General features: G+C 47.9%; 1 protein-coding gene across 4 annotated transcripts in view; it reads right to left on the reverse strand.

Moving 5' to 3' along the window:
* ptpro (protein tyrosine phosphatase receptor type O) overlaps positions 1–27,500 on the reverse strand; it is a 129,791-nt gene that overhangs the window by 61,421 nt on the left and 40,870 nt on the right. For 2 of the 4 annotated variants that reach the window (XM_082978124.1, XM_082978123.1), the window contains exons 1-7: positions 22,250–22,399; positions 20,197–20,349; positions 18,300–18,815; positions 17,892–18,053; positions 15,077–15,273; positions 10,222–10,342; positions 2,658–2,851 (exon numbers count right to left, since the gene is read on the reverse strand). In XM_082978124.1, the coding sequence (XP_082834250.1) occupies positions 2,658–2,851; positions 10,222–10,342; positions 15,077–15,273; positions 17,892–18,053; positions 18,300–18,815; positions 20,197–20,349; positions 22,250–22,262 (1,356 nt within the window). In that variant the 5' untranslated portion in view covers positions 22,263–22,399. The other 2 variants (XM_082978126.1, XM_082978125.1) reach the window with 2 other exon arrangements.

The following is a 27,500-nucleotide window of genomic DNA, read 5'->3' on the forward strand; positions in this document are numbered from 1 at the left end:
GACACATGCTAACGTACTCTCTGAAGTGGTCTATACTAACAAGACCACAGCTAGCTAGGACACATGCTAATGTACTCTCTGAATGGGTTTATACTAACAAGACCACAGCTAGCTAGGACACATGCTAATGTACTCTCTGAATGGGTTTATACTAACAAGACCACAGCTAGCTAGGACACATGCTAACGTACTCTCTGAAGTGGTCTATACTAACAAGACCACAGCTAGCTAGGACACATGCTAATGTACTCTCTGAAATGGTTTCCAGACACTCCATTTTAACTCCTCCACACTTACTGGATTGGCTCAGTTGGTAGAGCATGGTGTTTGCAACGCCAGCATGGTGTGTGCAACGCCAGGGTTGTGGGTTCGATTCCCACGGGGGGCCAGTACAAAACATTTTTTTTTTTAAATGCATGAAATGAAAATGAAATGTTATGAAATGTATGCATTCACAACTGTAAGTCGCTCTGGATAAGAGCGTCTGCTAAATGACTAAAATGTAAATGTAAAATGTAGAAGAGAACCTCCCCCGACAGTTACTGTTTTCTCGTCGTGATCAGAACGTGAGGAATCCCTCTCAGGCGTTTCGTTTACACCTGCTACGTTAGGTTAGCAATGCTCAGAGCCTAGTGGGTCATGTGATCTAACATAAAATAGCACGACTTGTCTGCTAAAACAGGGGACAACCACAGTACCAGACCAGCAACAGATCTGTGTCTCTCTGGAGTAGGGAGAGAGGGAGAGAGGGGAGAGATCTGCTAAAACAGGGGACAACCACAGTACCAGACCAGCAACAGATCTGTGTCTCTCTGGAGTAGGGAGGGAGGGAGAGAGGGGAGAGATCTGTTAAAACAGGGGACAACCACAGTACCAGACCAGCAACAGATCTGTGTCTCTCTGGAGTAGGGAGGGAGGGAGAGAGAGATCTGCTAAAACAGGGGACAACCACAGTACCAGACCAGCAACAGATCTGTGTCTCTCTGGAGTAGGGAGGGAGGGAGAGAGAGATCTGTTAACCTGTTAGGGCTAGGGGGCAGCATTTGCACGTCTGGATAAAAAAAATGTACCCGATTTAATCTGGTTACTAATCCTACCCAGTAACTAGAATATGCATATACGTATTATATATGGATAGAAAACACTCTAAAGTTTCTAAAACTGTTTGAATGGTGTCTGTGAGTATAACAGAACTAATTTGGCAGGCAAAACCCTGAGACATTTTCTGACAGGAAGTGGATACCTGATGTGTTGTATTACCTTTAAACCTATCCCATTGAAAAACACAGGGGCTGAGGAATATTTTGGCACTTCCTATTGCTTCCACTAGATGTCACCAGCCTTTACAAAGTGTTTTGAGTCTTCTGGAGGGAGATCTGACCGAACAAGAGCCATGGAACGATGATGTCCCATTAGACACCTGGCGCGCGAGTTCATGTTGGGTACCCTCGTTCCAATACGTTATAAAAGAGTATGCATTCGTCCACCTTGAATATTATTCATGTTCTGGTTAAAAAAGGCCCTAATGATTTATGCTATACAACGTTTGACATGTTTGAACGAACGTAAATATATTTTTTCCCCTCGTTCATGACGAGAAGTCCGGCTGGCTTAGATCATGTGCTAACAAGACGGAGATTTTTGGACATAAATGATGAGCTTTTTTGAACAAAACTACATTCGTTATGGACCTGTGATACCTGGAAGTGACATCTGATGAAGAGAATCAAAGGTAATGGATTATTTACATAGTATTTTCGATTTTAGATCTCCCCAACATGACGTCTAGTCTGTATCGCAACGCGTATTTTTCTGGGCGCAGTGCTCAGATTATTGCAAAGTGTGATTTCCCAGTAAGGTTATTTTTAAATCTGGCAAGTTGATTGCGTTCAAGAGATGTAAATCTATAATTCTTTAAATGACAATATAATATTTTACCAATGTTTTCTAATTTTAATTATTTAATTTGTGACGCTGACTTGACTGCCGGTTATTGGAGGGAAACGATTTCCTCAACATCAATACCATAGTAAAACGCTGTTTTTGGATATAAATATGAACTTGATAGAACTAAAAATGCATGCATTGTCTAACATAATGTCCTAGGAGTGTCATCTGATGGAGATTGTAAAAGGTTAGTGCATCATTTTAGCTGGTTTTATGGTTTTGGTGACCCTGTCTTTGAATTGACAAAACATTACACACAACTCTTGTAAATGTACTGTCCTAACATACTCTAAATTTATGCTTTCGCCGTAAAACCTTTTTGAAATCGTAAAACGTGGTTAGATTAAGGAGATGTTTATCTTTCAAAGGGTGTAAAATAGTTGTATGTTTGAAAAATTTGAATTTTGACATTTATTTGGATTCAAATTTGCCGCTCTTGAAATGCACCTGCTGTTGATGGAGTGCACCACGGGTGGCACGCTAGCGTCCCACCTAGCCCATAGAGGTTAAAACAGGGGACAACCACAGTACCAGACCAGCAACAGATCTGTGTCTCTCTGGAGTATGGAGGGAGAGAGAGGAGAGGAGAGAAAGAGAGAGCTAGAGGAGGGGTGAACCTAGTGACCCTGCTTCAAGCAGACAGGTGATTGGCTAAAGGCCCTGCGTCAGGCAGCAGGTGATTGGCTGGGGTCAGGGGCGGGGCTAGTTACCACGGATGCGATGACTGAGGCGGTAGCAGCGATCTCGTAGTACGTGGTCCACTCGGAGGCCAGCGTGACAGGGTTGAAGAAGAACGTCTGCAGGACGTACTTCCTGAACGCCACGTGGTACGGCCTCTGCCACGACAGGATGACTGCAGTCGGGCTCAGAGAATACACCACCAGCTCCCGCACTCCCGTTGGCTCTGGGGGGACAGACAGACAAACCAGGCAGCCAATCAGAACCAACATCAGGCTACAGACAGCTGATTAAAATCCAAAAACCAAAGCAGAGGGGAGGGACTACAAGCTGATTCAGCCAATCCATGAGCACTACCCCTATGGGCCCTGGTCAACAGTAGAGCACTACCCCCTATGGGCCCTGGTCAACAGTAGAGCACTACCCCTATGGGCCCTGGTCAACAGTAGAGCACTACCCCCTATGGGCCCTGGTCAACAGTAGAGCACTACCCCCTCTATGGGCCCTGGTCAACAGTAGAGCACTACCCCCTATGGGCCCTGGTCAACAGTAGAGCACTACCCCCTATGGGCCCTGGTCAACAGTAGAGCACTACCCCCTATGGGCCCTGGTCAACAGTAGAGCACTACCCCCTATGGGCCCTGGTCAACAGTAGAGCACTACCCCCTATGGGCCCTGGTCAACAGTAGAGCACTACCCCCTATGGGCCCTGGTCAACAGTAGAGCACTACCCTCTATGGGCCCTGGTCAACAGTAGAGCACTACCCCCTATGGGCCCTGGTCAACAGTAGAGCACTACCCCCTATGGGCCCTGGTCAACAGTAGAGCACTACCCCCTATGGGCCCTGGTCAACAGTAGAGCACTACCCCCTATGGGCCCTGGTCAACAGTAGAGCACTACCCCTATGGGCCCTGGTCAACAGTAGAGCACTACCCCCTATGGGCCCTGGTCAACAGTAGAGCACTACCCCCTATGGGCCCTGGTCAACAGTAGAGCACTACCCCCTATGGGCCCTGGTCAACAGTAGAGCACTACCCCCTATGGGCCCTGGTCAACAGTAGAGCACTACCCCCTATGGGCCCTGGTCAACAGTAGAGCACTACCCCCTATGGGCCCTGGTCAACAGTAGAGCACTACCCCCAATGGGCCCTGGTCAACAGTAGAGCACTACCCCCTATGGGCCCTGGTCAACAGTAGAGCACTACCCCCTATGGGCCCTGGTCAACAGTAGAGCACTACCCCCTATGGGCCCTGGTCAACAGTAGAGCACTACCCCCTATGGGCCCTGGTCAACAGTAGAGCACTACCCCCTCTATGGGCCCTGGTCAACAGTAGAGCACTACCCCCTATGGGCCCTGGTCAACAGTAGAGCACTACCCCCTATGGGCCCTGGTCAACAGTAGAGCACTACCCCCTATGGGCCCTGGTCAACAGTAGAGCACTACCCCCTATGGGCCCTGGTCAACAGTAGTGCACTACCCCCTATGGGCCCTGGTCAACAGTAGAGCACTACCCCCTATGGGCCCTGGTCAACAGTAGAGCACTACCCCCTATGGGCCCTGGTCAACAGTAGAGCACTACCCCCTATGGGCCCTGGTCAACAGTAGAGCACTACCCCCTATGGGCCCTGGTCAACAGTAGAGCACTACCCCCTATGGGCCCTGGTCAACAGTAGAGCACTACCCCCTATGGGCCCTGGTCAACAGTAGAGCACTACATAGGGAATAGGGTGTCTGAGGGACTGAGACACCAGTCCAGGTAGTATAGTGTCTGAGGGACTGAGAGACCAGTCCAGGTAGTATAGTGTCTGAGTGTCTGAGACACCAGTCCAGGTAGTATTGTGTCTGAGACACCAGTCCAGGTAGTATAGTGTCTGAGGGACTGAAACACCAGTCCAGGTAGTATAGTGTCTGAGGGTCTGAGACACCAGTCCAGGTAGTATAGTGTCTGAGGGTCTGAGACACCAGTCCAGGTAGTATAGTGTCTGAGACACCAGTCCAGGTAGTATAGTGTCTGAGACACCAGTCCAGGTAGTATAGTGTCTGAGGGACTGAGAGACCAGTCCAGGTAGTATAGTGTCTGAGACACCAGTCCAGGTAGTATAGTGTCTGAGGGACTGAGAGACCAGTCCAGGTAGTATAGTGTCTGAGGCGGACACCAGTCCAGGTAGTATTGTGTCTGAGACACCAGTCCAGGTAGTATAGTGTCTGAGGGACTGAGAGACCAGTCCAGGTAGTATAGTGTCTGAGACACCAGTCCAGGTAGTATAGTGTCTGAGGGACTGAGACACCAGTCCAGGTAGTATAGTGTCTGAGACACCAGTCCAGGTAGTATAGTGTCTGAGACACCAGTCCAGGTAGTATAGTGTCTGAGGGTCTGAGACACCAGTCCAGGTAGTATAGTGTCTGAGACACCAGTCCAGGTAGTATAGTGTCTGAGGGACTGAGAGACCAGTCCAGGTAGTATAGTGTCTGAGACACCAGTCCAGGTAGTATAGTGTCTGAGGGACTGAGACACCAGTCCAGGTAGTATAGTGTCTGAGACACCAGTCCAGGTAGTATAGTGTCTGAGGGACTGAGACACCAGTCCAGGTAGTATAGTGTCTGAGGGACTGAGAGACCAGTCCAGGTAGTATAGTGTCTGAGACACCAGTCCAGGTAGTATAGTGTCTGAGGGTCTGAGACACCAGTCCAGGTAGTATAGTGTCTGAGACACCAGTCCAGGTAGTATAGTGTCTGAGGGACTGAGACACCAGTCCAGGTAGTATAGTGTCTGAGACACCAGTCCAGGTAGTATAGTGTCTGAGGTTGAGACACCAGTCCAGGTAGTATAGTGTCTGAGACACCAGTCCAGGTAGTATAGTGTCTGAGACACCAGTCCAGGTAGTATAGTGTCTGAGACACCAGTCCAGGTAGTATAGTGTCTGAGGGACTGAGACACCAGTCCAGGTAGTATAGTGTCTGAGGCACCAGTCCAGGTAGTATAGTGTCTGAGACACCAGTCCAGGTAGTATAGTGTCTGAGGGACTGAGACACCAGTCCAGGTAGTATAGTGTCTGAGACACCAGTCCAGGTAGTATAGTGTCTGAGGGACTGAGACACCAGTCCAGGTAGTATAGTGTCTGAGACACCAGTCCAGGTAGTATAGTGTCTGAGGGACTGAGACACCAGTCCAGGTAGTATAGTGTCTGAGGGACTGAGACACCAGTCCAGGTAGTATAGTGTCTGAGACACCAGTCCAGGTAGTATAGTGTCTGAGGGTCTGAGACACCAGTCCAGGTAGTATAGTGTCTGAGACACCAGTCCAGGTAGTATAGTGTCTGAGGGACTGAGACACCAGTCCAGGTAGTATAGTGTCTGAGGGACTGAGACACCAGTCCAGGTAGTATAGTGTCTGAGGGACTGAGACACCAGTCCAGGTAGTATAGTGTCTGAGACACCAGTCCAGGTAGTATAGTGTCTGAGGGACTGAGACACCAGTCCAGGTAGTATAGTGTCTGAGACACCAGTCCAGGTAGTATAGTGTCTGAGACACCAGTCCAGGTAGTATAGTGTCTGAGGGACTGAGACACCAGTCCAGGTAGTATAGTGTCTGAGACACCAGTCCAGGTAGTATAGTGTCTGAGGGACTGAAACCAGTCCAGGTAGTATAGTGTCTGAGGGACTGAGACACCAGTCCAGGTAGTATAGTGTCTGAGGGACACCAGTCCAGGTAGTATAGTGTCTGAGACACCAGTCCAGGTAGTATAGTGTCTGAGGGACTGAGACACCAGTCCAGGTAGTATAGTGTCTGAGACACCAGTCCAGGTAGTATAGTGTCTGAGACACCAGTCCAGGTAGTATAGTGTCTGAGGGACTGAGACACCAGTCCAGGTAGTATAGTGTCTGAGACACCAGTCCAGGTAGTATAGTGTGACTGAGACACCAGTCCAGGTAGTATAGTGTCTGAGGGACTGAGACACCAGTCCAGGTAGTATAGTGTCTGAGACACCAGTCCAGGTAGTATAGTGTCTGAGACACCAGTCCAGGTAGTATAGTGTCTGAGGGACTGAGAGACCAGTCCAGGTAGTATAGTGTCTGAGGGACTGAGACACCAGTCCAGGTAGTATAGTGTCTGAGACACCAGTCCAGGTAGTATAGTGTCTGAGGGACTGAGACACCAGTCCAGGTAGTATAGTGTCTGAGGGATCTGAGACACCAGTCCAGGTAGTATAGTGTCTGAGACACCAGTCCAGGTAGTATAGTGTCTGAGGGACTGAGCACACCAGTCCAGGTAGTATAGTGTCTGAGACACCAGTCCAGGTAGTATAGTGTCTGAGGGACTGAGACACCAGTCCAGGTAGTATAGTGTCTGAGACACCAGTCCAGGTAGTATAGTGCTGAGGGACTGAGACACCAGTCCAGGTAGTATAGTGTCTGAGGGACTGAGAGACCAGTCCAGGTAGTATAGTGTCTGAGACACCAGTCCAGGTAGTATAGTGTCTGAGGGACTGAGACACCAGTCCAGGTAGTATAGTGTCTGAGACACCAGTCCAGGTAGTATAGTGTCTGAGACACCAGTCCAGGTAGTATAGTGTCTGAGACACCAGTCCAGGTAGTATAGTGTCTGAGACACCAGTCCAGGTAGTATAGTGTCTGAGGGACTGAGACACCAGTCCAGGTAGTATAGTGTCTGAGACACCAGTCCAGGTAGTATAGTGTCTGAGACACCAGTCCAGGTAGTATAGTGTCTGAGGGACTGAGAACCAGTCCAGGTAGTATAGTGTCTGAGGGACTGAGACACCAGTCCAGGTAGTATAGTGTCTGAGACACCAGTCCAGGTAGTATAGTGTCTGAGGGACTGAGACACCAGTCCAGGTAGTATAGTGTCTGAGACACCAGTCCAGGTAGTATAGTGTCTGAGACACCAGTCCAGGTAGTATAGTGTCTGAGGGACTGAGACACCAGTCCAGGTAGTATAGTGTCTGAGACACCAGTCCAGGTAGTATAGTGTCTGAGACACCAGTCCAGGTAGTATAGTGTCTGAGGGACTGAGACACCAGTCCAGGTAGTATAGTGTCTGAGGGACTGAGACACCAGTCCAGGTAGTATAGTGTCTGAGGGACTGAGACACCAGTCCAGGTAGTATAGTGTCTGAGGGACTGAGAGACCAGTCCAGGTAGTATAGTGTCTGAGGGACTGAGACACCAGTCCAGGTAGTATAGTGTCTGAGACACCAGTCCAGGTAGTATAGTGTCTGAGGGACTGAGAACCAGTCCAGGTAGTATAGTGTCTGAGGGACTGAGACACCAGTCCAGGTAGTATAGTGTCTGAGACACCAGTCCAGGTAGTATAGTGTCTGAGGGACTGAGACACCAGTCCAGGTAGTATAGTGTCTGAGGGACTGAGAGACCAGTCCAGGTAGTATAGTGTCTGAGGGACTGAGACACCAGTCCAGGTAGTATAGTGTCTGAGACACCAGTCCAGGTAGTATAGTGTCTGAGGGACTGAGACACCAGTCCAGGTAGTATAGTGTCTGAGGGACTGAGACACCAGTCCAGGTAGTATAGTGTCTGAGACACCAGTCCAGGTAGTATAGTGTCTGAGGGACTGAGACACCAGTCCAGGTAGTATAGTGTCTGAGACACCAGTCCAGGTAGTATAGTGTCTGAGGGTCTGAGACACCAGTCCAGGTAGTATAGTGTCTGAGACACCAGTCCAGGTAGTATAGTGTCTGAGACACCAGTCCAGGTAGTATAGTGTCTGAGACACCAGTCCAGGTAGTATAGTGTCTGAGACACCAGTCCAGGTAGTATAGTGTCTGAGGGACTGAGACACCAGTCCAGGTAGTATAGTGTCTGAGACACCAGTCCAGGTAGTATAGTGTCTGAGGGAGCTGAGACGACCAGTCCAGGTAGTATAGTGTCTGAGGGACTGAGACACCAGTCCAGGTAGTATAGTGTCTGAGGGACTGAGAGACCAGTCCAGGTAGTATAGTGTCTGAGACACCAGTCCAGGTAGTATAGTGTCTGAGGGACTGAGACACCAGTCCAGGTAGTATAGTGTCTGAGACACCAGTCCAGGTAGTATAGTGTCTGAGGGTCTGAGACACCAGTCCAGGTAGTATAGTGTCTGAGACACCAGTCCAGGTAGTATAGTGTCTGAGACACCAGTCCAGGTAGTATAGTGTCTGAGGGACTGAGACACCAGTCCAGGTAGTATAGTGTCTGAGGGACTGAGACACCAGTCCAGGTAGTATAGTGTCTGAGACACCAGTCCAGGTAGTATAGTGTCTGAGACACCAGTCCAGGTAGTATAGTGTCTGAGGACTGAGACACCAGTCCAGGTAGTATAGTGTCTGAGACACCAGTCCAGGTAGTATAGTGTCTGAGGGACTGACACACCAGTCCAGGTAGTATAGTGTCTGAGGGTCTGAGACACCAGTCCAGGTAGTATAGTGTCTGAGACACCAGTCCAGGTAGTATAGTGTCTGAGACACCAGTCCAGGTAGTATAGTGTCTGAGGGACTGAGACACCAGTCCAGGTAGTATAGTGTCTGAGACACCAGTCCAGGTAGTATAGTGTCTGAGACACCAGTCCAGGTAGTATAGTGTCTGAGACACCAGTCCAGGTAGTATAGTGTCTGAGGGTCTGAGACACCAGTCCAGGTAGTATAGTGTCTGAGGGTCTGAGAGACCAGTCCAGGTAGTATAGTGTCTGAGACACCAGTCCAGGTAGTATAGTGTCTGAGGGTCTGAGAGACCAGTCCAGGTAGTATAGTGTCTGAGGGTCTGAGACACCAGTCCAGGTAGTATAGTGTCTGAGGGACTGAGACACCAGTCTAGGTAGTATAGTGTCTGAGGGACTGAGAGACCAGTCCAGGTAGTATAGTGTCTGAGTGTCTGAGACACCAGTCCAGGTAGTATAGTGTCTGAGACACCAGTCCAGGTAGTATAGTGTCTGAGGGACTGAGACACCAGTCCAGGTAGTATAGTGTCTGAGACACCAGTCCAGGTAGTATAGTGTCTGAGAGACTGAGACACCAGTCCAGGTAGTATAGTGTCTGAGGGACTGAGACACCAGTCCAGGTAGTATAGTGTCTGAGGGACTGAGAGACCAGTCCAGGTAGTATAGTGTCTGAGGGACTGAGAGACCAGTCCAGGTAGTATAGTGTCTGAGACACCAGTCCAGGTAGTATAGTGTCTGAGACACCAGTCCAGGTAGTATAGTGTCTGAGAGACCAGTCCAGGTAGTATAGTGTCTGAGGGACTGAGAGACCAGTCCAGGTAGTATAGTGTCTGAGACACCAGTCCAGGTAGTATAGTGTCTGAGGGACTGAGACACCAGTCCAGGTAGTATAGTGTCTGAGACACCAGTCCAGGTAGTATAGTGTCTGAGACACCAGTCCAGGTAGTATAGTGTCTGAGACACCAGTCCAGGTAGTATAGTGTCTGAGACACCAGTCCAGGTAGTATAGTGTCTGAGGGACTGAGAGACCAGTCCAGGTAGTATAGTGTCTGAGAGACCAGTCCAGGTAGTATAGTGTCTGAGACACCAGTCCAGGTAGTATAGTGTCTGAGACACCAGTCCAGGTAGTATAGTGTCTGAGGGACTCACCGATGTCGATAATAACAGGTTCGGAAGGAGGGCTGATGAGCGGACCGTTAGTATGGTACACCACCACTCTGTACTGGGCACCTGGAGTCAGGTTGGAGAGGATGTCACTGGTCGTGTTCTCCTGTAACCAATCACAGGACAGGAACAGGTATCAGAGAGGGTAGTGGTGATAAACTGTATCAGTATATTGATAGGTGGACAGGAACAGGGACAGGAACAGGTATCAGAGAGGGTAGTGGTGATAAACTGTATCAGTATATTGATAGGTGGACAGGAACAGGTATCAGAGAGGGTAGTGGAGATAAACTGTATCAGTATATTGATAGGTGGACAGGGACAGGAACAGGTATCAGAGAGGGTAGTGGTGATAAACTGTATCAGTATATTGATAGGTGGACAGGGACAGGAACAGGTATCAGAGAGGGTAGTGGTGATAAACTGTATCAGTATATTGATAGGTGGACAGGAACAGGTATCAGAGAGGGTAGTGGGATAAACTGTATCAGTATATTGATAGGTGGACAGGAACAGGTATCAGAGAGGGTAGTGGTGATAAACTGTATCAGTATATTGATAGGTGGACAGGGACAGGAACAGGTATCAGAGAGGGTAGTGGTGATAAACTGTATCAGTATATTGATAGGTGGACAGGGACAGGAACAGGTATCAGAGAGGGTAGTGGTGATAAACTGTATCAGTATATTGATAGGTGGACAGGGACAGGAACAGGTATCAGAGAGGGTAGTGGTGATAAACTGTATCAGTATATTGATAGGTGGACAGGGACAGGAACAGGTATCAGAGAGGGTAGTGGTGATAAACTGTATCAGTATATTGATAGGTGGACAGGAACAGGTATCAGAGAGGGTAGTGGTGATAAACTGTATCAGTATATTGATAGGTGGACAGGGACAGGAACAGGTATCAGAGAGGGTAGTGGTGATAAACTGTATCAGTATATTGATAGGTGGACAGGGACAGGAACAGGTATCAGAGAGGGTAGTGGTGATAAACTGTATCAGTATATTGATAGGTGGACAGGGACAGGAACAGGTATCAGAGAGGGTAGTGGTGATAAACTGTATCAGTATATTGATAGGTGGACAGGGACAGGAACAGGTATCAGAGAGGGTAGTGGTGATAAACTGTATCAGTATATTGATAGGTGGACAGGGACAGGAACAGGTATCAGAGAGGGTAGTGGTGATAAACTGTATCAGTATATTGATAGGTGGACAGGAACAGGAACAGGTATCAGAGAGGGTAGTGGTGATAAACTGTATCAGTATATTGATAGGTGGACAGGGACAGGACAGGAACAGGTATCAGAGAGGGTAGTGGTGATAAACTGTATCAGTATATTGATAGGTGGACAGGGACAGGAACAGGTATCAGAGAGGGTAGTGGTGATAAACTGTATCAGTATATTGATAGGTGGACAGGGACAGGAACAGGTATCAGAGAGGGTAGTGGTGATAAACTGTATCAGTATATTGATAGGTGGACAGGAACAGGAACAGGTATCAGAGAGGGTAGTGGTGATAAACTGTATCAGTATATTGATAGGTGGACAGGGACAGGAACAGGTATCAGAGAGGGTAGTGGTGATAAACTGTATCAGTATATTGATAGGTGGACAGGAACAGGAACAGGTATCAGAGAGGGTAGTGGTGATAAACTGTATCAGTATATTGATAGGTGGACAGGAACAGGTATCAGAGAGGGTAGTGGTGATAAACTGTATCAGTATATTGATAGGTGGACAGGAACAGGAACAGGTATCAGAGAGGGTAGTGGTGATAAACTGTATCAGTATATTGATAGGTGGACAGGGACAGGAACAGGTATCAGAGAGGGTAGTGGTGATAAACTGTATCAGTATATTGATAGGTGGACAGGGACAGGAACAGGTATCAGAGAGGGTAGTGGTGATAAACTGTATCAGTATATTGATAGGTGGACAGGGACAGGAACAGGTATCAGAGAGGGTAGTGGTGATAAACTGTATCAGTATATTGATAGGTGGACAGGAACAGGAACAGGTATCAGAGAGGGTAGTGGTGATAAACTGTATCAGTATATTGATAGGTGGACAGGGACAGGAACAGGTATCAGAGAGGGTAGTGGTGATAAACTGTATCAGTATATTGATAGGTGGACAGGGACAGGAACAGGTATCAGAGAGGGTAGTGGTGATAAACTGTATCAGTATATTGATAGGTGGACAGGGACAGGAACAGGTATCAGAGAGGGTAGTGGTGATAAACTGTATCAGTATATTGATAGGTGGACAGGGACAGGAACAGGTATCAGAGAGGGTAGTGGTGATAAACTGTATCAGTATATTGATAGGTGGACAGGGACAGGAACAGGTATCAGAGAGGGTAGTGGTGATAAACTGTATCAGTATATTGATAGGTGGACAGGGACAGGAACAGGTATCAGAGAGGGTAGTGGTGATAAACTGTATCAGTATATTGATAGGTGGACAGGAACAGGAACAGGTATCAGAGAGGGTAGTGGTGATAAACTGTATCAGTATATTGATAGGTGGACAGGGACAGGAACAGGTATCAGAGAGGGTAGTGGTGATAAACTGTATCAGTATATTGATAGGTGGACAGGAACAGGAACAGGTATCAGAGAGGGTAGTGGTGATAAACTGTATCAGTATATTGATAGGTGGACAGGGACAGGAACAGGTATCAGAGAGGGTAGTGGTGATAAACTGTATCAGTATATTGATAGGTGGACAGGAACAGGAACAGGTATCAGAGAGGGTAGTGGTGATAAACTGTATCAGTATATTGATAGGTGGACAGGGACAGGAACAGGAACAGGTATCAGAGAGGGTAGTGGTGATAAACTGTATCAGTATATTGATAGGTGGACAGGGACAGGAACAGGTATCAGAGAGGGTAGTGGTGATAAACTGTATCAGTATATTGATAGGTGGACAGGGACAGGAACAGGTATCAGAGAGGGTAGTGGTGATAAACTGTATCAGTATATTGATAGGTGGACAGGGACAGGAACAGGTATCAGAGAGGGTAGTGGTGATAAACTGTATCAGTATATTGATAGGTGGACAGGAACAGGAACAGGTATCAGAGAGGGTAGTGGTGATAAACTGTATCAGTATATTGATAGGTGGACAGGGACAGGAACAGGTATCAGAGAGGGTAGTGGAGATAAACTGTATCAGTATATTGATAGGTGGACAGGGACAGGAACAGGTATCAGAGAGGGTAGTGGTGATAAACTGTATCAGTATATTGATAGGTGGACAGGGACAGGAACAGGTATCAGAGAGGGTAGTGGAGATAAACTGTATCAGTATATTGATAGGTGGACAGGACAGGAACAGGTATCAGAGAGGGTAGTGGTGATAAACTGTATCAGTATATTGATAGGTGGACAGGGACAGGAACAGGTATCAGAGAGGGTAGTGGTGATAAACTGTATCAGTATATTGATAGGTGGACAGGAACAGGTATCAGAGAGGGTAGTGGTGATAAACTGGACATAACCAGCCCATTAGTAAGGCTTTCTTTACCCCATCTCAGTGTTTCCAATGTACTTCTGTTTAAAGCACTCTCCTCTGGAATGAACCTCTCTAAAGGGTTGTGAACAGCTATGTAGACTAGCAGGTTAGTTATAAAGGGTTATGAAACAGCTATGTAGACTAGCAGGTTAGTTATAAAGAGTTATGAAAAAGCTATGTAGAGGGTTATGAAACAGCTATGTAGACTAGCAGGTTAGTTATAAAGGGTTATGAAACAGCTATGTAGACTAGCAGGTTAGTTATAAAGGGTTATGAAACAGCTATGTAGACTAGCAGGTTAGTTATAAAGGGTTATGAAACAGATATGTAGACTAGCAGGTTAGTTATAAAGGGTTATGAAACAGCTATGTAGACTAGCAGGTTAGTTATAAAGGGTTATGAAACAGCTATGTAGACTAGCAGGTTAGTTATAAAGGGTTATGAAACAGCTATGTAGACTAGCAGGTTAGTTATAAAGGGTTATGAAACAGATATGTAGACTAGCAGGTTAGTTATAAAGGGTTATGAAACAGATATGTAGACTAGCAGGTTAGTTATAAAGGGTTATGAAACAGATATGTAGAGGTTTATGAAACAGATATGTAGACTAGCAGGTTAGTTATAAAGGGTTATGAAACAGCTATGTAGACTAGCAGGTTAGTTATAAAGGGTTATGAAACAGCTATGTAGACTAGCAGGTTAGTTATAAAGGGTTATGAAACAGATATGTAGACTAGCAGGTTAGTTATAAAGGGTTATGAAACAGATATGTAGACTAGCAGGTTAGTTATAAAGGGTTATGAAACAGATATGTAGAGGTTTATGAAACAGATATGTAGACTAGCAGGTTAGTTATAAAGGGTTATGAAACAGCTATGTAGACTAGCAGGTTAGTTATAAAGGGTTATGAAACAGCTATGTAGACTAGCAGGTTAGTTATAAAGGGTTATGAAACATCTATGTAGACTAGCAGGTTGGTTATAAAGGGTTATGAAACAGATATGTAGACTAGCAGGTTAGTTATAAAGGGTTATGAAACAGATATGTAGAGGTTTATGAAACAGCTATGTAGACCTAGCAGGTTAGTTATAAAGGGTTATGAAACAGCTACGTAGACCTAGCAGGTTAGTTATAAAGGGTTATGAAACAGCTACGTAGACCTAGCAGGTTAGTTATAAAGGGTTATGAAACAGCTACGTAGACCTAGCAGGTTAGTTATAAAGGGTTATGAAACAGCTACGTAGACCTAGCAGGTTAGTTATAAAGGGTTGTGAAACAGCTACGTAGACCCAGCTGGTTAGTCAGTCTTACCTCGCTGCAGTACGTGCTCTCCATGCGCTGGCCGAGGCTGGGCCGGAGGCAGGTTAGAGACAGGACAGACACCAGGCTGCCGTTGTGGCTCTCAGAGGACAGGGCCCAGGACACCGCAGCAGTACTGGTGCCCAGCAGCCTGATACTGACACCCTGGGGTCGCTCCTGGGGCTGCTCCAGCACCTCTCCACTGGGGCCTGGGGGATTCATTGGTTGATTTGGGATTTTATTTCACAATTAAAACATGTACAGTAAAACACAGAGTTTCAGTTTTAGGGTCAGGGTCAGGGTTAGGGTTAGGGTCAGGGTCAGGGTTAGGGTCAGTGTTAGGGTCAAGGTTAGGGTCAGTGTTAGGGTTAGGGTCAGTGTTAGGGTTAAGGTCAGGGTTAAGCTCAGGGTTAAGGTCAGGGTTAGGGTCAGGGTTAAGGTCAGGGTTAAGGTCAGGGTTAAGGTCAGGGTCAGGGTAAAGGTCAGTGTTAGGGTCAGGGTTAAGGTCAGGGTTAAGGTCAGGGTTAAGGTCAGGGTTAAGGTCAGGGTTAAGGTCAGGGTTATGGTCAGGGTTAAGGTCAGGGTTAAGGTCAGGGTCAGGGTTAAGGTCAGTGTTAGGGTTAAGGTCAGGGTTAAGGTCAGGGTCAGGGTTAAGGTCAGGGTTAAGGTCAGGGTTAAGGTCAGGGTCAGGGTTAAGGTCAGTGTTAGGGTTAAGGTCAGGGTTAAGGTCAGGGTCAGGGTTAAGGTCAGGGTTAGGGTTAGGGTTAAGGTCACGGTAAAGGTCAGTGTTAAGGTCAGGGTTAAGGTCAGGGTCAGGGTCAGGGTTAAGGTCAGGGTTAAGGTCAGGGTCAGGGTCAGGGTTAAGGTCAGGGTTAGGGTCAAGGTCAGGGTCAGGGTCAGGGTTAAGGTCAGGGTTAAGGTCAGGGTTAAGGTCAGGGTTAGGGTCAGGGTTAAGGTCAGGGTTAAGGTCAGGGTCAGGGTTAAGGTCAGGGTTAAGGTCAGGGTTAAGGTCAGGGTTAGGGTTAGGGTCAGGGTTAAGGTCAGGGTTAAGGTCAGGGTAAAGGTCAGGGTTAAGGTCAGGGTTAGGGTCAGGGTCAGGGTTAAGGTCAGGGTTAAGGTCAGGGTTAAGCTCAGGGTTAAGGTCAGGGTAAAGGTCAGGGTTAAGGTCAGGGTTAGGGTCAGGGTAGGTAGGTCAGGGTTAAGGTCAGGGTTAAGGTCAGGGTTAAGGTCAGGGTTAAGGTCAGGGTTAAGGTCAGGGTTAAGGTCAGGGTTAAGGTCAGGGTTAAGGTCAGGGTTAGGGTCAGGGTCAGGGTTAAGGTCAGGGTTAAGGTCAGGGTTAAGGTCAGGGTTAAGGTCAGGGTTAAGGTCAGGGTTAAGGTCAGGGTTAAGGTCAGGGTCAGGGTTAAGGTCAGGGTTAAGGTCAGGGTTAAGGTCAGGGTTAAGGTCAGGGTTAAGCTCAGGGTTAAGGTCAGGGTTAAGGTCAGGGTTAGGGTCAAGGTTAGGGTCAGGGTCAGGGTTAAGGTCAGTGTTAGGGTTAGGGTCAGGGTTAGGGTCAGGGTTAAGGTCAGGGTCAGGGTTAAGGTCAGGGTTAAGGTCAGGGTTAAGGTCAGGGTTAGGGTCAGGGTCAGGGTTAAGGTCAGTGTTAGGGTTAAGGTTAGGGTCAGGGTCAGGGTTAAGGTCAGTGTTAGGGTTAGGGTCAGGGTTAGGGTCAGGGTTAAGGTCAGGGTCAGGGTTAAGGTCAGGGTTAAGCTCAGGGTTAAGGTCAGGGTTAAGGTCAGGGTTAGGGTCAGGGTCAGGGTTAAGGTCAGTGTTAGGGTTAAGGTTAGGGTCAGGGTCAGTGTTAGGGTTAAGGTTAAGGTCAGGGTCAGGGTTAAGGTCAGTGTTAGGGTCAGGGTTAAGGTCAGGGTTAAGGTCAGGGTAAAGGTCAGGGTAAAGGTCAGTGTTAAGGTCAGGGTTAAGGTCAGGGTTAAGGTCAGGGTTATGGTCAGGGTTAAGGTCAGGGTTAAGGTCAGGGTCAGGGTAAAGGTCAGTGTTAAGGTCAGGGTTAGGGTCAGGGTTAGGGTTAAGGTCAGTGTTAGGGTCAGGGTTAAGGTCAGGGTTAAGGTCAGGGTCAGGGTTAAGGTCAGTGTTAAGGTCAGGGTAAAGGTCAGGGTTAGGGTTAGGGTCAGGGTTAAGGTCAGGGTTAAGGTCAGGGTAAAGGTCAGTGTTAAGGTCAGGGTTAAGGTCAGGGTTAGGGTTAGGGTCAGGGTTAAGGTCAGGGTCAGGGTTAAGGTCAGTGTTAAGGTCAGGGTTAAGGTCAGGGTTAGGGTTAAGGTCAGGTTTAAGGTCAGGGTTAAGGTCAGGGTAAAGGTCAGTGTTAAGGTCAGGGTTAGGGTCAGGGTCAGGGTTAAGGTCAGGGTTAAGGTCAGGGTTAAGGTCAGGGTTAAGGTCAGGGTTAAGGTCAGGGTTAAGCTCAGGGTTAAGGTCAGGGTTAGGGTTAGGGTCAGGGTTAAGGTCAGGGTCAGGGTTAAGGTCAGGGTTAGGGTCAGGGTCAGGGTCAGGGTTAGGGTCAGGGTTAAGGTCAGGGTTAAGGTCAGGGTCAGGGTTAAGGTCAGGGTTAAGGTCAGGGTCAGGGTTAGGGTCAGGGTTAAGGTCAGGGTTAGGGTCAGGGTTAGGGTCAGGGTTAAGGTCAGGGTTAAGGTCACGGTTAGGGTCAGGGTTAGGGTCAGGGTAAAGGTCAGTGTTAAGGTCAGGGTTAGGGTCAGGGTTAAGGTCAGGGTTAGGGTCAGGGTTAAGGTCAGGGTTAAGGTCAGGGTTAAGGTCAGGGTTAAGGTCAGGCTATACATACTGAGATAGAAGGTCAGCCCTGTATTGGCGGTGCTCTCCCTGGCCTCACAGTCTCCTGTAGAGCTCAGGGTGGTGACCCGGACTCTGTAGGTACCCGGTTCTGTCAGCTCCGTGAAGAACTCGTGAGTGTTCTCGTCCACCGCGGCCGTCTCCGTGGAGTTGCCTGAGGACAGGTGAGAGAGAGACGGGGCTCAGAGACGATGAAACAGCACAGGTCATAACAAATACCATTCAGCTATTACCTTCATATGACAACATTAGAGCCCCTTACTCCAGGAGTACTGATCTAAGATCAGTCCCATTCATTATGATCTATAAAAGTCATTCTTATATCAACACTCCTTTTCTGAGAGTCTTTGTAAATCTGGTCTTGGATCTTATCGCCCAGCGTAGCGGCCTTTAGCTTTACCGTCTCTGTAGACGTAGATGTTGAATCCGTCGTACGTGGTGGGTGGTCGAGGGGGTAGCCAGCGTAGCTCCAGCAGTATGGGGGGAAATCGGGTTGGGGTGACGGAGGTGTCCGAGGGCACGTCCATGGCAGAGCCCGGCTCGTTGGAGGAGTCCTCGTACTCCGTAACCACGGCGTTCACAAACTCCTCGTCTCCGTCCGTAGGGGAGGGACTACCGTAGGGCTCCGGCCAATAGGGCTGCGTGGCGTTCTCTTCTTCTGTGGCGTTCGTGTTAGAGACGGAGGTGGCATAGCCCGTAGAGCTGTCGGAGACCCGGGTGGTTCCGCCCACCACTTCCTCTGAGATCACTTCCTGTATCTCTTGGTTCTCCTGTAATTCCTGTTCCTCTACGAGGGGGACATCCCGCGCCCGTCGGGGCGTGTCCTGGGCCAGCTCGGATCTAGGGACCCCTCCTCGTAGCGTCCTCTGGCTGAGTGGGACGATCTTGTGGGAGATGTTGAGGGGGGGGTTCGGCACTGCAGGGAAACACAAATATTAATATTAGTTTGTCATCTCCATAGAAAAGACGTCGCTATTTAACTGGTTCAGTAACGTCCCGACTGGTTCAGACCGGTTCAGTAACGTCCCGACTGGTTCAGTAACGTCCCGACTGGTTCAGACCGGTTCAGTAACGTCCCGACTGGTTCAGTAACGTCCCGACTGGTTCAGACCGGTTCAATAACGTCCCGACTGGTTCAGACCGGTTCAGACTGGTTCAATAACGTCCCGACTGGTTCAGTAACGTCCCGACTGGTTCAATAACGTCCCGACTGGTTCAGACCGGTTCAATAACGTCCCGACTGGTTCAGACCGGTTCAGACTGGTTCAATAACGTCCCGACTGGTTCAGTAACGTCCCGACTGGTTCAATAACGTCCCGACTGGTTCAGACCGGTTCAATAACGTCCCGACTGGTTCAGACCGGTTCAGACTGGTTCAATAACGTCCCGACTGGTTCAGACCGGTTCAGACTGGTTCAGTAACGTCCCGACTGGTTCAGACTGGTTCAATAACGACCCGACTGGTTCAGTAACGTCCCGACTGGTTCAGACCGGTTCAATAACGTCCCGACTGGTTCAGACTGGTTCAGACTGGTTCAATAACGACCCGACTGGTTCAATAACGTCCCGACTGGTTCAGACTGGTTCAGACTGGTTCAATAACGTCCCGACTGGTTCAATAACGTCCCGACTGGTTCAATAACGACCCGACTGGTTCAATAACGTCCCGACTGGTTCAGACTGGTTCAGACCGGTTCAATAACGTCCCGACTGGTTCAGACCGGTTCAGACTGGTTCAATAACGTCCCGACTGGTTCAGACTGGTTCAGACTGGTTCAGTAACGTCCTGAGTCTGTTCCCTGGTCAATATACCTGTCCTGTAATGTAGTAGTTACCTGTCCTGTGTTGCCGGGGTTCATGGGTAATGTAGTAGTTACCTATCCTGTGTTGCCGGGGTTCATGGGTAATGTAGTAGATACCTGTCCTGTGTTGCCGGGGTTCATGGGTAATGTAGTAGCTACCTGTCCTGTGTTGCCGGGGTTCATGGGTAATGTAGTAGTTACCTATCCTGTGTTGCCGGGGTTCATGGGTAATGTAGTAGATACCTGTCCTGTGTTGCCGGGGTTCATGGGTAATGTAGTAGATACCTGTCCTGTGTTGCCGGGATTCATGGGTAATGTAGTAGATACCTGTCCTGTGTTGCCGGGGTTCATGGGTAATGTAGTAGATACCTGTCCTGTGTTGCCGGGGTTCATGGGTAATGTAGTAGCTACCTGTCCTGTGTTGCCGGGGTTCATGGGTAATGTAGTAGCTACCTGTCCTGTGTTGCCGGGGTTCATGGGTAATGTAGTAGCTACCTGTCCTGTGTTGCCGGGGGTCATGGGTCAGGTCGCTGCGTCGGACCAGTGTGGTTCTGTTGACTGTAGCTTCAGAGATCAGCTGGAAGGAGATGTTGCTGTAACACGTCCCAGGAAGCCAGTGCTTAAACACCGTCTTTCCTTTATAGAAATCTAGAACATAGAACACATCGGTCTTTCCTTTATAGAAATCTAGAACATAGAACACATCAGTCTTTCCTTTATAGAAATCTAGAACATAGAACACATCAGTCTATCCTTTATAGAAGTCTAGAACATAGAACACATCGGTCTTTCCTTTATAGAAGTCTAGAACATAGAACACATCAGTCTTTCCTTTATAGAAATCTAGAACATAGAACACATCAGTCTTTCCTTTATAGAAATCTAGAAGATAGAATACATCAGTCTTTCCTTTATAGAAGTCTAGAACATAGCACACAGCCCGATCAGCGCCTCGTCTTCCTTTATAGAAATCTAGAACATAGAACACATCAGTCTTTCCTTTATAGAAATCTAGAACATAGAACACATCAGTCTTTCCTTTATAGAAATCTAGAACATAGAACACATCAGTCTTTCCTTTATAGAAATCTAGAACATAGAACACATCAGTCTTTCCTTTATAGAAATCTAGAACATAGAACACATCAGTCTTTCCTTTATAGAAATCTAGAACATAGAACACATCAGTCTTTCCTTTATAGAAATCTAGAACATAGAACACATCGGTCTTTCCTTTATAGAAATCTAGAACATAGAACACATCAGTCTTTCCTTTATAGAAATCTAGAACATAGAACACATCAGTCTTTCCTTTATAGAAATCTAGAACATAGAACACATCAGTCTTTCCTTTATAGAAATCTAGAACATAGAACACATCGGTCTTTCCTTTATAGAAGATAGAAGTCTAGAACACAGAACACATCAGTCTTTCCTTTATAGAAGTCTAGAACATAACACATCAGTCTTTCCTTTATAGAAGTGTAGAACACAGAACACATCAGTGTTTCCTTTATAGAAGTCTAGAACACAGAACATACCAGTCTGCTTTATAGAAGTCTATAACATAGAACACATCAGTCTTTCCTTTATAGAAGTCTAGAACATAGAACACATCAGTCTTTCCTTTATAGAAATCTAGAACATAGAACACATCGGTCTTTCCTTTATAGAAGATAGAAGTCTAGAACACAGAACACATCAGTCTTTCCTTTATAGAAGTCTAGAACACAGAACACATCAGTCTTTCCTTTATAGAAGTCTAGAACATAGAACACATCAGTCTTTCCTTTATAGAAGTCTGGAACACAGAACACATCAGTCTTTCCTTTATAGAAGTCTAGAACACAGAACACATCAGTGTTTCCTTTATAGAAGTCTAGAACACAGAACATACCAGTCTGCTTTATAGAAGTCTATAACATAGAACACATCAGTCTTTCCTTTATAGAAGTCTAGAACATAGAACACATCAGTCTTTCCTTTATAGAAGTCTAGAACACAGAACATAACAGTCTTTCCTTTATAGAAGTCTAGAACATAGAACACATCAGTCTTTCCTTTATAGAAGTCTAGAACACAGAACATACCAGTCTGCTTTATAGAAGTCTAGAACATAGAACATACCAGTCTGCTTTATAGAAGTCTATAACATAGAACACATCAGTCTTTCCTTTATAGAAGTCTAGAACACAGAACACATCAGTGTTTCCTTTATAGAAGTCTAGAACACAGAACATACCAGTCTGCTTTATAGAAATCAATAACACAGAACATACCAGTCTGCTTTATAGAAATCAATAACATAGAACATACCAGTCTGCTTTATAGAAGTCTAGAACACAGAACATAACTTTGAGGACAGAACACATTAGTCTTGAACTTGTGTCTGTGATCAGGGAACATCGAAGTCTGATCGGTGTTCCTTCCCCTTAACATGACCCTAAAACAGACCCGCTCAACTCAAAAATAATTCAACACAGAAATTCCCAGAACGGTGCTATTCAGCTTCACCTATTGATCCAGTCTGTCCAGCCAGAGGCCTCACCTTTATAGAGCATGGATCTCTGCTCCCGACCCTCCGCGTAGCTGATGTTAACCCGACTGAAGACGTTGTTCTCTGGGGAGCTGATCTCAAACACCACGCCTGTCTCTGGAGCCTCTCGGTAGTCTGTGATCGCCACGCTGTCCACCGGACGCGGCTCTGCAGGGGGGGGGGGGGGGGGGGGGGGGACAGATACACCATCAGACCTGACTGACTACCTGGTCAGGGGCACGACAACCACTACAACCGCTCTGCGGGGGGACGGGGACGGACAGACAACAGATACACCATCAGACCTGACTGACTACCTGCTCAGGTGCACGACAACCACTACAACCGCTCTGCAGGGGGGGGGGGGACGGACAGACAGCAGATACACCATCAGACTTGACTGACTACCTGGTCAGTGGCACGACAAGTCTTTCCTTTATAGAAGTCTAGAACACAGAACATACATGCCTGCTTTATAGAAGTCTAGAACACAGAACATACATGCCTGCTTTATAGAAATCTAGAACACAGAACATAACTGTCTGCTTTATAGAAGTCTAGAACACAGAACACATCAGTCTTTCCTTTATAGAAGTCTAGAACATAGAACACATCAGTGGTTGTCGTGCCCTTGACTACCTGGTCAGGGGCACGACAACCACTACAATCTCCACAGTGAAGAATGGGAGAGAAATAACCAGGTCTACCCCTGTCTGAATACTTACTGGTGAGAACAGATACAGTCTGGACGGACTTGGACCAGGTCTACCCCTGTCTGAATACTTACTGGTGAGAACAGCGATAGTCTGGACGGACTTGGACCAGGTCTACCCCTGTCTGAATACTTACTGGTGAGAACAGCGATAGTCTGGACGGACTTGGACCAGGTCTACCCCTGTCTGAATACTTACTGGTGAGAACAGATACAGTCTGGACGGACTTGGACCAGGTCTACCCCTGTCTGAATACTTACTGGTGAGAACAGATACAGTCTGGACGGACTTGGACCAGGTCTTCCCCTGTCTGAATACTTACTGGTGAGAACAGCGATAGTCTGGACGGACTTGGACCAGGTCTACCCCTGTCTGAATACTTACTGGTGAGAACAGCGATAGTCTGGACGGACTTGGACCAGGTCTACCCCTGTCTGAATACTTACTGGTGAGAACAGCGATAGTCTGGACGGACTTGGACCAGGTCTACCCCTGTCTGAATACTTACTGGTGAGAACAGCGATAGTCTGGACGGACTTGGACCAGGTCTACCCCTGTCTGAATACTTACTGGTGAGAACAGATACAGTCTGGACGGACTTGGACCAGGTCTACCCCTGTCTGAATACTTACTGGTGAGAACAGCGATAGTCTGGACGGACTTGAACCAGGTCTTCCCCTGTCTGAATACTTACTGGTGAGAACAGATACAGTCTGGACGGACTTGGACCAGGTCTTCCCCTGTCTGAATACTTACTGGTGAGAACAGCGATAGTCTGGACGGACTTGGACCAGGTCTACCCCTGTCTGAATACTTACTGGTGAGAACAGATACAGTCTGGACGGACTTGGACCAGGTCTACCCCTGTCTGAATACTTACTGGTGAGAACAGATACAGTCTGGACGGACTTGGACCAGGTCTACCCCTGTCTGAATACTTACTGGTGAGAACAGCGATAGTCTGGACGGACTTGGACCAGGTCTACCCCTGTCTGAATACTTACTGGTGAGAACAGATACAGTCTGGACAGACTTGGACCAGGTCTACCCCTGTCTGAATACTTACTGGTGAGAACAGATACAGTCTGGACGGACTTGGACCAGGTCTACCCCTGTCTGAATACTTACTGGTGAGAACAGATACAGTCTGGACGGACTTGGACCAGGTCTTCCCCTGTCTGAATACTTACTGGTGAGAACAGATACAGTCTGGACGGACTTGGACCAGGTCTACCCCTGTCTGAATACTTACTGGTGAGAACAGCGATAGTCTGGACGGACTTGGACCAGGTCTACCCCTGTCTGAATACTTACTGGTGAGAACAGCGATAGTCTGGACGGACTTGGACCAGGTCTTCCCCTGTCTGAATACTTACTGGTGAGAACAGCGATAGTCTGGACGGACTTGGACCAGGTCTTCCCCTGTCTGAATACTTACTGGTGAGAACAGCGATAGTCTGGACGGACTTGGACCAGGTCTACCCCTGTCTGAATACTTACTGGTGAGAACAGATACAGTCTGGACGGACTTGGACCAGGTCTACCCCTGTCTGAATACTTACTGGTGAGAACAGATACAGTCTGGACGGACTTGGACCAGGTCTTCCCCTGTCTGAATACTTACTGGTGAGAACAGCGATAGTCTGGACGGACTTGGACCAGGTCTACCCCTGTCTGAATACTTACTGGTGAGAACAGATACAGTCTGGACGGACTTGGACCAGGTCTACCCCTGTCTGAATACTTACTGGTGAGAACAGATACAGTCTGGACGGACTTGGACCAGGTCTTCCCCTGTCTGAATACTTACTGGTGAGAACAGCGATAGTCTGGACGGACTTGGACCAGGTCTACCCCTGTCTGAATACTTACTGGTGAGAACAGCGATAGTCTGGACGGACTTGGACCAGGTCTACCCCTGTCTGAATACTTACTGGTGAGAACAGCGATAGTCTGGACGGACTTGGACCAGGTCTACCCCTGTCTGAATACTTACTGGTGAGAACAGATACAGTCTGGACGGACTTGGACCAGGTCTACCCCTGTCTGAATACTTACTGGTGAGAACAGATACAGTCTGGACGGACTTGGACCAGGTCTACCCCTGTCTGAATACTTACTGGTGAGAACAGCGATAGTCTGGACGGACTTGGACCAGGTCTACCCCTGTCTGAATACTTACTGGTGAGAACAGATACAGTCTGGACAGACTTGGACCAGGTCTACCCCTGTCTGAATACTTACTGGTGAGAACAGATACAGTCTGGACGGACTTGGACCAGGTCTACCCCTGTCTGAATACTTACTGGTGAGAACAGATACAGTCTGGACGGACTTGGACCAGGTCTTCCCCTGTCTGAATACTTACTGGTGAGAACAGATACAGTCTGGACGGACTTGGACCAGGTCTACCCCTGTCTGAATACTTACTGGTGAGAACAGCGATAGTCTGGACGGACTTGGACCAGGTCTACCCCTGTCTGAATACTTACTGGTGAGAACAGCGATAGTCTGGACGGACTTGGACCAGGTCTTCCCCTGTCTGAATACTTACTGGTGAGAACAGCGATAGTCTGGACGGACTTGGACCAGGTCTTCCCCTGTCTGAATACTTACTGGTGAGAACAGCGATAGTCTGGACGGACTTGGACCAGGTCTACCCCTGTCTGAATACTTACTGGTGAGAACAGATACAGTCTGGACGGACTTGGACCAGGTCTACCCCTGTCTGAATACTTACTGGTGAGAACAGATACAGTCTGGACGGACTTGGACCAGGTCTTCCCCTGTCTGAATACTTACTGGTGAGAACAGCGATAGTCTGGACGGACTTGGACCAGGTCTACCCCTGTCTGAATACTTACTGGTGAGAACAGATACAGTCTGGACGGACTTGGACCAGGTCTACCCCTGTCTGAATACTTACTGGTGAGAACAAATACAGTCTGGACGGACTTGGACCAGGTCTTCCCCTGTCTGAATACTTACTGGTGAGAACAGCGATAGTCTGGACGGACTTGGACCAGGTCTACCCCTGTCTGAATACTTACTGGTGAGAACAGCGATAGTCTGGACGGACTTGGACCAGGTCTACCCCTGTCTGAATACTTACTGGTGAGAACAGCGATAGTCTGGACGGACTTGGACCAGGTCTTCCCCTGTCTGAATACTTACTGGTGAGAACAGCGATAGTCTGGACGGACTTGAACCAGGTCTTCCCCTGTCTGAATACTTACTGGTGAGAACAGATACAGTCTGGACGGACTTGGACCAGGTCTTCCCCTGTCTGAATACTTACTGGTGAGAACAGCGATAGTCTGGACGGACTTGGACCAGGTCTACCCCTGTCTGAATACTTACTGGTGAGAACAGATACAGTCTGGACGGACTTGGACCAGGTCTACCCCTGTCTGAATACTTACTGGTGAGAACAGATACAGTCTGGACGGACTTGGACCAGGTCTACCCCTGTCTGAATACTTACTGGTGAGAACAGCGATAGTCTGGACGGACTTGGACCAGGTCTACCCCTGTCTGAATACTTACTGGTGAGAACAGATACAGTCTGGACAGACTTGGACCAGGTCTACCCCTGTCTGAATACTTACTGGTGAGAACAGATACAGTCTGGACGGACTTGGACCAGGTCTACCCCTGTCTGAATACTTACTGGTGAGAACAGATACAGTCTGGACGGACTTGGACCAGGTCTTCCCCTGTCTGAATACTTACTGGTGAGAACAGATACAGTCTGGACGGACTTGGACCAGGTCTACCCCTGTCTGAATACTTACTGGTGAGAACAGCGATAGTCTGGACGGACTTGGACCAGGTCTACCCCTGTCTGAATACTTACTGGTGAGAACAGCGATAGTCTGGACGGACTTGGACCAGGTCTTCCCCTGTCTGAATACTTACTGGTGAGAACAGCGATAGTCTGGACGGACTTGGACCAGGTCTTCCCCTGTCTGAATACTTACTGGTGAGAACAGCGATAGTCTGGACGGACTTGGACCAGGTCTACCCCTGTCTGAATACTTACTGGTGAGAACAGATACAGTCTGGACGGACTTGGACCAGGTCTACCCCTGTCTGAATACTTACTGGTGAGAACAGATACAGTCTGGACGGACTTGGACCAGGTCTTCCCCTGTCTGAATACTTACTGGTGAGAACAGCGATAGTCTGGACGGACTTGGACCAGGTCTACCCCTGTCTGAATACTTACTGGTGAGAACAGATACAGTCTGGACGGACTTGGACCAGGTCTACCCCTGTCTGAATACTTACTGGTGAGAACAGATACAGTCTGGACGGACTTGGACCAGGTCTTCCCCTGTCTGAATACTTACTGGTGAGAACAGCGATAGTCTGGACGGACTTGGACCAGGTCTACCCCTGTCTGAATACTTACTGGTGAGAACAGCGATAGTCTGGACGGACTTGGACCAGGTCTACCCCTGTCTGAATACTTACTGGTGAGAACAGCGATAGTCTGGACGGACTTGGACCAGGTCTACCCCTGTCTGAATACTTACTGGTGAGAACAG

The sequence above is a fragment of the Salmo salar genome, chromosome 07 (genome assembly GCF_965601325.2).
Source record: "Salmo salar chromosome 07, fSalSal1, whole genome shotgun sequence".
Classification (NCBI taxonomy): domain Eukaryota; kingdom Metazoa; phylum Chordata; class Actinopteri; order Salmoniformes; family Salmonidae; genus Salmo; species Salmo salar.